We start from the raw sequence: 13,513 nt of genomic DNA on the forward strand, positions 1-13,513 counted from the left end.
AGAAGAGGGGTCACACCACGTCATCTTCTAGGGCCCCAGGGTGCTGGCTTGGATCTGCTGCCCTTCCCACCTGGCTCATGCCCACGGGCTCCCAGCCCCTCCCTGCCCAGCCTCCCTGAATGTGGCTTCCTTCCCCTCCTGCAGGTGTCCTACTACAACCAGGCTACCCCAGGCTTTCTCAACTACGTGACCACCAACGTGGCTGGTCTCTCCTCAGAGTTCTACACCACCTTCAAGGCCTGTGAGCAGTTCCTGTTGGACAACCGGAACGATCTGGCCCCCAGCCTGCAGACCCTCTAAGCGCCCCCCAGTGGCCACTGCACACCCACTCCCCCTCCATCCTGCCCCCAGGGACACACATGCAGTGCATGGAGGCAGGCAGGGGCATTTATTCCTTGCTGTCTCCCCCGTGGGAAGCCTGGAGCCAGGGGCCCACCGGCCCAGCACCCATGGGTGCTCAGTTCCTGCCCACATCCGCCAGCAAGTCTTCGCGGTAACTCGGGGGCAGCCTGTAGTAGACTCGGGTCCTGTCCACAGCCCTGGCTCCCAGCAGCACTGCCCGCACCGATGCATAGTCGCCCCCCTCAGGACGGTGCTCCACTGTGACAGTGGCCCGGGGGGAGGCCGCCAACAGCCTGGTCACCACCCCAGCTGGGTTTGGGCCCAACAGCCGGGCCTGCAGCTGGAAGGACACAGGTTGCCAGAGACCCCGGCACAGCTCCAGCATATCTGCAAGCAGCTGGTCCCTGTAGCCACCGCCCAGCGCCTCCTCAGGCCAGCCTGGTGCCACCGTCACGTGGGGGAACACCTCAGCCACCGTTGTCAGCAGCTCCCTGCCGGCCACGTGGCCAGGGGCCGCAAAGCTGCCATGGGAGACTGTGGCCCCGATCCACACAGGCCGAGGCAGGTGGCCCAGGGCAGACAGGCGGGCCAGTGTGGCCAGGGCCGGCCGGAGGGCTGAGGGCTCTGCTATGTGCAGATGGACACCCCAGCGTCCGGGCCGCCCGGCAAGCTGCAGGAGGCAGGACTCCAGCGTCAGGGCGGGACCTCCTGGGGCACGTATGATGGGCATGGCGTCCTTGGCTGCAGGCCCCTGGAGGCCAACGGTCAGCAGGATCATGCCTTCTCTGTCTGAAAGAGGCAGTGGACGGAGGAAGCAAAGTGTCAGGAGTTCAGGTGATGGTGGGCTGTCAGAGGCCCCTGTTAAAGGGGTGGCAATCGGGGCGGGGGGCAGCCAAGGAGAAGCTGGTGCCCCGTCTGCTGAGATCTGTCAAGGGTCCAGGCTCCAGGTGGAAAGGCTGCTTTATAAATGTGCCTGGGGCTCATCCGACCATCTGACTGACATGATCAGCTGCTAGCTCGGCTCTTGGCCTTTGACTGGGGCTTGGTCCTGGGGCCTGGGCCTGCCTCTCCTGCAGTAGATATGGCTCAGGGCTCAAGGGCACTGACGGTTAGGGGCCCATGCTCTTGGTACCACTGCATTCTGCCACCATGGCATCCAGCACATTGCCACAGTAACAGAGGCCTTAGTTTCCTGCCCCAAGCAAAGGAATCCCTCCTCTTCACCCCAGTTTAGCTAGGAGCACAGGGGCTGAAGGCAGGCCTTACCTGGGAGGCTGACTGTTGCTGTTCTTCTGTTGCCCTGGAGGTCAGGAACCAGCCACTCCACGCTCAGACCGTGCCCCCCAGGGGGCTGGAGAAGAGGGATCAGGCTGCCTCCCGTGTAGTAAATGCGCTTCCGTGTGGCATTCGCTGTGGGGCCCCAGATTGTCAAGATGCAGTGGCCACCATTCACAGAGCCCCTTCTCTGAGTCCTGTGTCTACACACAGTCTCTCTCTGCCTCCCAGCACCCTTCCAGGCAGACGTACTCCCATCAGAGATTACAAAGAGGGATTGCCCAAGGTCCCACAGCCAACCGGGGTTAGAACCTGATGGAACCAAGTCTGCCAGCCCCAAAGCTGGAACTCCCTCCCTGCACCAGCATGGCTCCCATGGTAGGAATGTTGAGTCTCATGGGTTCCCTTTGAGATGGCTTAACTGCAGGTTCTCCTAGGTCCAGGGTCAAGAGAATGCTGGACAAGCAAATGGGTAGTATCTGGGTCATTGATTAGTAGGTACATTGGTGTGTGGCGGGGGCTGTCTCTGAGAAACTATATTGTAAGGGAAACGCACATGGGGTTTGGAATTTGCTGGGTTCCAATCTAAGCTGTGCTATGTACAAGGGAATGACTTGGTGTAGATTATTTTACTGGTCTGAACCTCAGTTTCCCTATCTATAGAATGGAATCACTACTTCCTGGATATTTGAGGCTTACATAGCATACCATACCCATGTCTGGCATACAGCAGGTGCTTAAAAGAATTCTTTGACCTGATGCCTCACCCCTCCAGCTCTGCTCCAGTGTCCACCAAATGCTGCCCGCAGAATCCAGCCCTACCAGCCTCCCTGGCCATCTCACACCCCTCCTACCAGCCAGTTGCTTGAACTGTGACAGGACAGGCTCAAAGAGGTCATAGTAGACTTGGTGGGAAGCGCTGTTGTCTCGGACATAGAGGAGATCATCCACCGACACGGGGTCCAAGACACCCTGCCACAGCGTCAGGCTGTACCTGGGGCCCAGAGACCAAGCTCAGCACCTGCCTGGGCCCAGCAAGGTCCTCAGCCCCACTCCTGTGCTCAGAACAGGACCCTAGCTGGGCAGGGATAGAGTAGATGGCCTCCAGCTTTCTCCCTGAGAGCTGCCTCCCTTTCCAAGGGCAGAAGAAGTCACAGGGGCTTCAGGCTTCAGGAAGGAAGAGTAAAGAGGCTGGAGCAGGAGGGGCTGGCCCACCCTGCCTCCTCCCTGGGAGTTATCTATTTCTGGTCCTGTCTTAGGAACCGGACAAGGACAGAAAGGGATGGGTACAGGCAGTGGCGGAGAAGTTAGGTGTAGAGGGGGAAGGGGACAGCCCTGGAACTCCTGTGGGAAGTGGCCAAGGGAGGTGGGACTGGGCAGTTGGGAGTCCCTCAATCCCTAGAAGACGATCCCGGGCACAGCTGGCTCCCATGGGAGGAAGACTTGCCACTAGGTCGAGTTATCCACTAATGGACTGGCTGCCTTGGGTGGTAGTGAACAGCCCATCACCAGAGGTATACAAGCAGAGAGCAGGGATGCTGTAGAGGATGTGATCACCAGTGGGTATTGGACAGATATGGTTAAGTGGCTGGGATCTCCCCAGGGAGTAACAGTTCCCCAGGGGGTGGGTTTGGTGGATCAGGGGCTGTGGCAGGGGCCTGGGAGTTTTCACCTCTTCGATTGGCCCAGCAGCCAGCTGAAGTGGGGCCAGGCAGCCCGTACCATGACAGCCCGCACGGGAAAGGTGACCCTCTGTGGCAGTGCGCCCACCAGCTCCTGCATCCTCTCCACCATGGCTCGGGTGTATGTCATGTTCAGGAACAGGGGCACATAGAGGGTGGTCCAGCCTGGAGACAGGGTGGCCTTAGGATACTTCTCCTGGACCAAGGCCAGGAATCTGCAGAGAATCAGAGACACTGGTCTTTGAGAGCCTTGTTGGCCACTTCATCTCCTGGGTTCCCCATCACTGGGCTAGGAAGTGGCAAGTCCTGTTGAATGTAGAGTATAAGGACCAAAGCTGAGTCCTAAAGAACAGAAGTGACTTAAGGTCCTACAAATGGGGCATGGACTTTGGAGTCAGGGGGTTCTGGGTTCAGGTCCTGACTCCATAACCTTGGGCAGCTCATTTCAACCTCTTTGATTCTCAAAGATGTCATCCCTTCTGGTAGGGCAGGGCCTCTTCAGCATCCCCATTTGGACAGGGGAGACAAGCCAGGGCCCCAGATACGGGGATCTAGTCCCTGCCACTTGTCTCTGAAGCTTCAGATTTTTAAATTCCATGTAAATTTTCCCCTGATAGAAATTTTAACAGAGGAATAATGTTACCCTCTCCTCCTTCCCAAACTATTGAGTAAAATCAACACTCCAAGAAGATGAGCCATTATTTATCTTGGGCCACTGACTACGTATTTTTCCAATGGCTGCTTTCCAAATGCACCTCAGTTTGAGAATCACAATAAATACTGGATGGATGGATGGAGAGATGGATGACTAGAATCAGGAAGGCCTGGCTTTGAATCTTTGCAATTTTTAGACCTAGGCCACTTGTGTAACTTCGATGAGATAGTTCTTGTATTAATAAAATGAAAATATAATAATACCTACCTCATTCTCTTGATAACTGAAGTACTTTTTGAAACAGTGCCTGGGCACGTAATAAAACATTCAATAAACTGAATCTCGATTACTATCAGCTTTCTCTTCTGCAACATGGGGGGAGATGCTCCCAACCCGGCACTGCTAGGTAAGGGTCAAATTGGACACACTTGTCCTTCTGTGTGGCCCCTCATCTGTTGTTATGTGCAGCTGGTCTATGTGAAGGGTGTTGGTGGTAGTGCTGGGATTTCAGGGGGGGGCTGGGGAAGGAGTTAGCACTTTTAGACTTTTCTCTAGCAGGCCAAGCCCTGCCTTGGTCACTGGGGATACAGAAAGGACTGGGCCCTGTCTGCCTTCCAGGAGTCCACTGTGGAGTAGGGGCTATAAACTGGTAATCTGGCAGTGACAGCCCAGTGAAATCAGGGCTGTGTTAGGAGGACGTGTTGATGAAGGCTCTCAGCAGCCTGGGATGTCAGGGTAGATTTGGGAGGAGGTAACGACTGGGCAAAGGTTCATGAGGAAATTTGGGCAAGGCATTCGAGGCAAAGGGAAGAGCATGTGCAAAGGCTCAGAGGTCAGGTTATATGGTATGGCTGGAAGTAAACTCAGCAAAGGTGCCCCGAGCACTTTCTGTGCCAGATGGTGAAGGAAGAGGGCTGGACACAACTGGGGCAGGGAAGTGAACACTCACTGTGTGGCATTGACCTCGACTGAGATGGGCACATTGGGGCCCCTCAGGATGTCAGCATTGATCCACACAGGTCTCCGCACTCTCCCGTCTTCTGTCAGCCGCCGCAGAAGGTCCAGCGAGGGGCCCACAGCCTTGAGGCTCTTGAAGTCCAGTTTGATACCTGTGGGGAGGGGCCCAAGGGCTTGGGGAAATGGACCCTCATGCTCAGGGCAGAAGGAACCAGCAGACACGACTTCCTGGAACAGAGAGAGCGGGGGGTGGGGGTGGGGGGGGGTGGGCAGACAGGGACCAGACTCCAGCTGGGTGTGAAGAGGGCTTTCAAACAAGCCAAGCTACCCACAGAGGAAGGACCTGCCCCTGCCCCTGCCCCTGCCCCTGGGGGGAGAAAGCTGAGGCCAGCCAAGGGCTCAGACTTAGGGGTTGTCAAGCATCGGAGAAGAAGGGACTGTGGTTCTTGGACAGGGTAGGCTTAGAGCGTCCTAAGCCAACTTAGCCTGAGTGGAAGTTCCTCAGCCTGCAGAAAGAGGCGTTTGAGTAGAGGAGGGCCATGGAAGTGGAGGAGGAGCTCCTGTGAACAAAAGCCTGTCCTATTCCGGCAGCTGGGGGCTGGGGGTGAATGGCGATGAGGGGAACTGCAGGGGGATGAGGTTGTGAAGTTGGAGACGGCTGTTGAAAGCCAGGCCAAGGAGATGACACTTTGTCCCGGGACAACGGGGAGCCATGCAGGGCCAAAAGAGGGGAGTGACAAATTTGGTGTTTGGAAAGCTCACACAGATGTACATGGTGGTGGTGGTGGTGGAGGGAAGACAGAGCGGCTGAGTCTGGGGGCAGGACGAGGTGAATGACAGAGGGGGAGGCAGGAGGGTGATGATGCCTAGATTCTGACCAAAACTTGGCAAAGGGACCCGGGAGGGAAGGGCGGAGGTGGGCTTTGAACAGGTTACACCTAGTTCTGGAGGTTCTGGAGGGAGGGAGGGAGGGAGATTCAGGAGGGAACAATCTGAACGTGTCTGCACTTTGTGGTGTACCCTGCCCTTTCCCACCCCCACCTCACCTAGAATTCCCTGGGCCTGGGTGTCTTGAGCCGGTTGTGGGGGCAGGGGAAGCCCAGGCAATGAGCAGTGAGCCTGGGACTGGCCTGGCTTCAGCAGAGGACCAGAGGGAGGGGCTGAGAGCGTCCTTACCCTTCTGCGAAGAGGCCAGCACAGCCTCCAGCCACTGCTGCAGGGTGTTGTCGCTGTAGATGGCTGGGGGGTGCGCCATGATGGGGACCCCTGTCTCGTTGGCTGTGTTGAGTCCTTCTACCGTGACGTCTGCCTCCAGGACCATGGCGCTGCCTGGGCAAGAGGCAGAACTTGGGTCGCTTCCTTTGAAAATTTTTTCTTCTTTTTTCTCAACATCAAAGTATTACACATTTATCAAAGAACATTTGGAAAATACAGAAAAGCTGGAAGAAGAATGCTCATTCACATTTCCATCCTAGCTCACATTCTGTGTGTATTTTCTTCCATCTTTGTCTATGTACGGGTTTTTATGCAGTTGAGACCACACTGCATTTGTCATTTTTAATCCTCTTCTTTCAGTGACATTTCTATAATCTTCTATGTCTCATTTTTTTTAGAGGCTACAAAAGCTCTGGTGGAGGGTCATTAGCCACCTCTTACTCCTGAGACAGTTTGGTAGTTTCCAATTCTTTGCTACTCAAATGATACACAGTTTATCCTGGTGTTTGAATTATTTCTAGTCCCTGCTTGTGGCATTTGAGTTAGGGCCATGCTGGGTCATTTTTAAAGCCCACATTATTCAATTACCATCCAGAAAAATTGTTCTGATTCATGTTCCCGCCTGAAGTACATAAGCTTGCCCACCTCCCTGCACCTTTATAGCACTGAGCCTTGTTATTTTAATTTTTAAATTTCTAAAACCCTGTCCTCCAGAGTTCGGTCTAGGAGGGAGCTAAGGCCTTCCCAATGGAAGTGGACTTGGAAGACCCTGCCAGGGCCACCGCCTTTGGGGTGTGCAGTGGAAGGAGGGGAGAGAGGGAGGCAAGGGATCACGTTTGGCTCTGCAACATCACAGACCCTTGGCATCAGAAGGGGCCTTTTCTCCTGGTTTATACTCACAACCTCCTGACCTCTCACCTCTAGCCCTGCTCCCCTGGAAGTCCATTCTCTACACAGCAACTAGAGTGAGTTTTCTAAACATGCACCTGCTCGTGTCACTTTCTGTTAAAAAACAGAATGGCCCCACCCATTGCCCTTAGACTCAAACCCAAATTCCTTAGCAGAGCCTCTGCGGTCCTGCATGACCCAGCCCTGACAAAATTTCCAATCTCACCCGAGTGCCCCTCTCCCTCCATCTCTAGGTTCCAGCCCCTCCAGCTTCTGCAACATTACTGTGCACACAAATCATCCAGGAGCTGTTAAAATTCAAGCTCCTATCAGTGGGTCAGGGGTGGGCCCGAGGTTCTGTGCATCTCACAGCTCCCCAGCCATGCCCAAGCTGCTGGGCCTTGGACTGCACTTGTAGGGAGGCTTGAATTTGTTCTGTCCTCCCATCTCTGCTCTCTTACTGCTGGTTGTTGCCTCGGCAACTCTCCCCTCCGCAGATTCACTAGGCTACCTTCTGCTCGTCTGTTAGTGTTTGGCTTAAAATATCACTTCCTCAGGGAGGCCATGCCTGAACCCCATGCCCAGTCTGACTTAGTCATTGCTTCGGGACTACTCTTTTTGAGTGCTTAGCCCCATGTAATTGCTCACTTAGCATCAGCCTTCCTGAGTATAGGTGCCAGGGTGCAGGGTCTAGGTCTGAATTGACCATCACTTGAATCCCTGGTGCCTAGATGGCATCAGGCCTAAAAAAGGAGCTTTAAAAATGGTTGTTGAATGACGAGCACCTGAATAACTTAATGATAGAAAAGTCAAGCTCAGTAAGCCTGGGTCCACAAAGGTAAGAAAGAGCTTGGCCAAAGTCAGAGAATTTTTGCAGATTTCTCTAAAATTTAGGTGCCTGGATTTCCAGGAGGGGAAGAAGGTGAGTGCCGGCATGTGCCTGGCAGTGAGCCAGGCATTTCACATCATCCCATTTCCTCCAAATGTTGTGGATCCTGCTTCTAGAGCATGGGACTCCCAGGTTCCCTCGTGGGGATGAGCCTCCCTGGGCCATGGAAACAGGACATGAACATAAAAACACGTTGTTAAACCATTAAGGGCTTTATGAAGGCAACCTTCATTTTCGGACTTGAGCACAAAGTTCTTTCTCATCTTACTTTGTGGTTACTTGGGAATGCAGAGAGGGGTTCCGAAAGGCTTGGGCCCCAGTGAGGCCCACCACAGAAGCCAGGCTGGAACCGGGGTGGGCTGCAGGTGAGAAGGTAGCTGCTGAGAATGGATGCAGTGGGGTTTCCTTCCCACCCAATGGGGGGGCCAGTTGCAGTCTTGGTGGGGGCTACATCGAGAGCCCTCTGAGTCCTGGTGACGTCCTGCTGCCGCTGCCTTGTTTAACTCGCACTCGCCAACCTCCCTGAAGACACTGGGTCCCTTGGAGACAAGGTCACATCTCACTCATTTCCAAACCCTTCTCCTGAGATCAACCCAGGGCAGGGACCCAGTGAAGTGAATCGGACTGAAGACCAGCAGAAAGTACATTCTAGACTTAGCCTGCCTCCTTGCAATTGCCACCTAGGCCCAGTTTCTTCCTGCAAAAGTCTTTTCTCTTATCATGAAAAGTTGTTACTTGCCTTCCAGATGCTGAATCTGAAGGCTGACATGTTTGGGTCGGGTGTGAGGGATGGACAAGCGAGGAGGGAAGGATCCATTTCCTGCGGCCCCAGAAGGGGAGGAGCGCTGGCCCCCCAGGGAACAGACAGGAAGTTATGGAGCCCCGCTCCCCAATCCCCCCCCCCCCCCCCCCCCGCGGCCACACACACACACCATGGGGCAGGCCCCTGAGCCCAGACCGCAGGCATGAGCGCCAGGACAAACAGCGATCCGTGTCACTCGGGCAGGGCACTTGTCTCCTCTGTGCCTCCTCTTTCTCATTTACAGGAATTGAATAATAAGATAGCCCTGGTTAGGCATTCACTAAGTGTTAATCATTATTTACATGGAGTAGGCTCACTTAATTAGAGTCGCTGTATGCTCCCCGCCCTTCCCTTTGCCTGGGAGAGTCTGGTGTATTTCCGTAGGCTCAGCATTATTTAGTTTGGATGATAAATGATATGGGAATTCTACCACTCCACATTTGGCAGAGGGAAAAACAACTGTGGACAGGTGAAGTCACCTGTCCCAAATCACTGTGCTGCTAAAAGAGCCAAGGTAGGATTTGAACCCAGTTCGGTCTGCCTCCCAGATCTTCGCTCTGGCCCCTTCTCTCCACGTGGAAGTCCGTTCATGTCCAAGATGACTTCACCAGCCTGGTCCTGCCCCTGGGTCTCACCCAGGGTCCCCACCCCCGCTGTGCGCCTCTTCCCAGAGGCCTACCACAGGGACCTGGCAGAACCCTCAGGGAGGAAACTGGGCCTCTGGATCCCTGAGCTATGCTAAGGGGTACCTATCCATGCTCCCTGCTGTTGGGCACTGCCTGGCTGGGGCCATCGGCCTTCTTCTTGGCCAAGGTCCTTATGTTGTGGGGCCGGATCTCTCGTCCGCTACCCCAGGGCCTCCATCATCACTCTGAATCAGAGGCGCAGAGGCATTTTCCAATTTGCTCAGCTTTTCTGCTCATTTTTGATAGCACTGGGCCTCAAAGTCACGTCTTCTGGCTTCCACAGGCTTGGGGGGCAAGGACCTCCAAGCAGGCACAGCTGGCTGTCACGGAAGGGGTAGCTGGGGCAGAGGACATCAGACATCTGGGTCGAACCCTAATGCCGCCACATACGTCATGCTGTCTCATCTCCCCCTCTGCCCTCCCCCATCTCCTGCACCCCTGCTCTGGCCTGTCCCAGTCCTGGCAGCCAGACTTACTGCTCAGGGCAGCTTCCATCTCCTCCCTCCTGTTGGCAGCATGGTACCAGGTGACCAGCAGGCCGTCCGGTTGGCTGATCTGGCCCAGGCTCTGCAGGTAGTCCAGCATGTCCGCGTCGGGGTGGCAGGCCGCATCCTGCTCACAGTCTGGAATGGAAGTCAAGCAAGCTGTTAGCCTCAGTTCTCGCCTCTGCCCAAGATTCCCGTCTGTTCATCCCTCTGACCCTCCCTGGGCTCCCAGGGTGTGTCCAGCTTTCCATCTAGCAGAGGGACAGGGGGACCCCAGAACCATCAAGTGCTACGAGAAATACATGGGCTCCTGGGCACAAGGAGCCCCCAAACCAGCCTGGGCAGTCAGGAAGTTTACAGAGGAGGGAACATTTAAGGGGGCTTTGAGGATGGGTGTAAATTTGACAGAAAAGGGGGACAGAGAGAACAGTATCAGCACAGGCTGGGCTGAAGGACAGAGTGTGGTCCCCTGAGGAACAGCCACTGGCTGGTACAGATGGCCTGAGACATGGAGAGGGCAGGCCTGGAAGGGGCTGTTGTGATCAGGCTGTAAATGGCCATGAACGCCAGCAAAGGGGTTGGCTGTGTGCTGAGGGCAAGGTGGGCTTGTGTTTAGTCTGCTGAGCCTGAGATGCCCACAGGACCCCCCAAAAGGAAGGTCCATTCAGGGGCATGGGTGGGAGGTGTGGGCTGAAAGCAACAAGCCTGGTGGAGGCGGGAGGGGGGGAAGTTGATGGGGATAGAGTCGGCTGGGGATGGAGTCTTAGTGGAGATGCGGGATGGGAGAGGAGGCCATCAGAGCGGTCCGTGGGGAAGCCAACGAGACGGCATGACAGGGGGCCCTACCGGGCTGACTGCGCGGCGACAGTACGAAGCTCAGGATCAATCCAATGGCGATCACCAGAACCACGCTGGCACTGCCCAGAAGGGCCCACTTGGTCTGACCGTTCGAGCACCCCTTCTTGCAGGCCATGATGATCCTGTCTGCAGAAGGTCTCCCGAGTCCCCACGGCCCAGAGGCCCCCAAGGCTCCCGGTAGCTGGGATCCGGTGGGACGCGGGAGCCCCGTGTAGCATCCAGTTCTTCACCCAGGCCCCAGCTCTGGCGGGTCAGGAATGTCTCCTGAGGAGGTAGCCCCTGAGGCTCCTCCTCCCTCCCTCCCCACCCTCCTCCCGGCTCCACACCCTTCGAGGATCTTAATAAATCAAGCAGAAAGTCCTACCACCTCCAAAATGACCTTTGAGCACACCAAGAGGCCAGAGAATGTTGGACCAAGCGTCGGCCTGCTGCATGTCTCTGCTCCTGCCTGGGAGCTGGGAGACCAGGACCTAGACCCAGGTTGACCTTGCTCTCCCGAGCCCCGGAGCAGGAGTCTTCCCCTCCCTGGGCCCAGTTCTTCTCCTGCGCAAAAGGTGGCAGCTGGATCGTTCTTTCCCTGTGTTGCCATGCCCCAGGAGGTCACCAGGGTCAGACAAGCGTTGATGACAAGCACATATTAGATCTGCCCGAGGCTATGAATTTTCCTTCCATCCCAGATTGTGGTTGACAGATTATCTACCTGAGATTGAAGCTGATAGGCTTGGCATGCGGGCCTAGGGCACACAGGCCACTCCTGGGGCAGTGAGTCCACAAGGAAGGGGCTGAGTCCACCCCTCACGCTGAGGGTGTCCTGGGGGCTCTGGTGTGGGAAGTAAGTTAGAGACTGTCTCTACTTAAGGGACGCTGGAGTTTATTTTATCTTATTTTTTTAAGATTTATTTATTTGTCAGAGAGAGAGAGAGCACGGGCGGGGGCGAGTGGCAGGCAGAGCTATGAGAAGCAGACTCCCCGCTGAGCATGGAGCCGGACGTGGGACTCGATCCCAGGACCCTGGGATCATGACCTGAGCCGAAGGCAGCCGCTTAACTGACTGAGCCACCCAGGCATGGGACCCTGGAGTTTAAATGAGTCCAAGAATCACCTGTAATGTACACAGGGACTTTGGTTTATAGAGGTTCACAGAGAAATTTATCAGGGTCACTGGTGACTGATTCAGAGTGTGTGTGTGTGTGTATATATGTGTGCGTGTGTAAGAATATCTGAAATGATGAATGATGTCCAGGTGGGCAGATGGAGGGAATCTGGGGGATGGGGAGCAGGTCAGGAGGGAGTTTGGTTCAGGTTTCGTGGAATCGTGGGGGTTGTGGGTCATTCCTGAAGAGTTACCCAGGAGGACACTGGCTATAGAGGTCTGAGGCTTGGGACCAAAGACAAGGGTGAGAGCATCATCCCTTGCCCTAAGGCAAAGAGAGAAGGGTCTTTCCAAGCAGCACACGGTGTGCTGCTCATTATCCTTGGGAAAGATGCCAGTGAGCTCTGAGCTTGCCCACTTTGCTTGGCTCGGAGGGTTCTGCGAGCTACGTCTTGGAGGAAGAGGGACCTTATCCAGCTCTGGCTTTGGCAGGTGGAACAGCTCTGCAATGGACACCAAGCTGCAAAAGATTCCACTGCCCGTGACCCTTCTCATGAGACAGATAACTAATTGTTGCTGAACCCCACTCTGCATGCAGCACTATGCCAGGCTCCGGGGAGCCCCCCCCATGACATACTGTAGAAGAGAAGAAGCCAAGGGGTGTCAGGAGGCTTCAGCATCTCAGATGTGGAGCTGCCATTCTCGGGCTGGTGTTGAAGGAGGGGAGTTCAAGCCCGTAAGGATGTCAGACCTGGCAAGTACCAATGGCAGGGCCCCCACGGGGAGCATGATGGATTGGGGAGACACAGGGGGATTAGGAGTCCAGAGGAGGAGCCCCAACCTCCCGGGGGGCAGTTAGTGGTCTTCAGAAGAGGCATGGCCTGAGTTGACTTGGAGAACCATGGGGGCAGGGAGTAGGGAAGGATGTTCCAGACAAAGGGAGTGGTGCTTGTGGGAGCGAGCAAAGGCGTGTGGGAGAGGGCTTGCTTGGGGACATGGGCAGTGCAGTGTGACTGGATCACCAGGTGCAGTAGGGGTGCTCGGGGAAATAGGTCTGGGTCACCCTGGTAAAAAGCTTGGCCCCAACCTGGATGGGTGGGAACCCTTCACCTATGGGATAAGCAGGAGAGAGACTTGCTTAGCTTTGCATTTCAGAGGGTGATTCTGGAAGCTGGTGTTGAGAAATGGCTGGAGAAGGTCCGACTGTCCCTAGCACCTGGGCCATCTGTTTTAGCACCGTCCCCCCAACCCCCCAGCCACATGACTTCCCCCACCATACTGCTCAGAAAGACAAAAGGCTCACCAAAATTTGAAACCCAGGCTTTGTTACCCGGGTCACTTTGATATATTATAGAGAAAAACGAGAGGGTGTTAGGAAGCACCAACATTTCAGATGAGGAGCAGCCATCTTTAGAGCTGGTACCACAGGAGGCTCTGCCCACTGGGCCCTGAGAGCCCCCCCCACCAAGCTTCTGTGAGGCTGCATTCCCCCCACCCCCATGCCCCCAGAGAAGCTCATCAGAGTATGGGGAAATGCAGCCTTGAAATACCTCAGCTAGGAAAAATCCAGCTCATGGACGTTCAACTTATACTGGCTGGGGCCCTGCTGCGTCTTGGGAAGAATCCAACATGGACCCTGCCCCTGAGGCATTTGGAACCCAGTTGCAGTGTTAAGGCCATGGGAGC

The 13,513-nt window shown here is 55.3% G+C and overlaps 2 protein-coding genes across 3 annotated transcripts in view; one reads left to right on the forward strand and one right to left on the reverse strand.

Annotated features, from left to right (window-relative positions):
• Positions 1 to 451, forward strand: part of ACOT11 (acyl-CoA thioesterase 11) — a 48,810-nt gene extending 48,359 nt beyond the window's left edge. For both annotated transcript variants that reach the window (XM_027574713.2, XM_027574708.2), the window contains exon 16: positions 145 to 451. In XM_027574713.2, the coding sequence (XP_027430514.2) occupies positions 145 to 300 (156 nt within the window). In that variant the 3' untranslated portion in view covers positions 301 to 451. The remainder of the gene's footprint in view (positions 1 to 144) is intronic.
• FAM151A (family with sequence similarity 151 member A) lies at positions 315 to 10,973 on the reverse strand. The gene is made up of 8 exons (XM_027574732.2): positions 10,723 to 10,973; positions 9,868 to 10,014; positions 6,088 to 6,240; positions 4,904 to 5,063; positions 3,290 to 3,514; positions 2,472 to 2,611; positions 1,609 to 1,752; positions 315 to 1,131 (listed from the first exon to the last, which is right to left on the reverse strand). The coding sequence occupies exons 1-8, from the start codon at positions 10,847 to 10,849 to the stop codon at positions 458 to 460; spliced, it is 1,770 nt and encodes a 589-aa protein (XP_027430533.1). The 5' UTR covers positions 10,850 to 10,973; the 3' UTR covers positions 315 to 457.
• Between the last annotated feature and the right edge of the window lie 2,540 nt (positions 10,974 to 13,513).

This window comes from Zalophus californianus, chromosome 4, assembly GCF_009762305.2.
Source record: "Zalophus californianus isolate mZalCal1 chromosome 4, mZalCal1.pri.v2, whole genome shotgun sequence".
NCBI lineage: Eukaryota > Metazoa > Chordata > Mammalia > Carnivora > Otariidae > Zalophus > Zalophus californianus.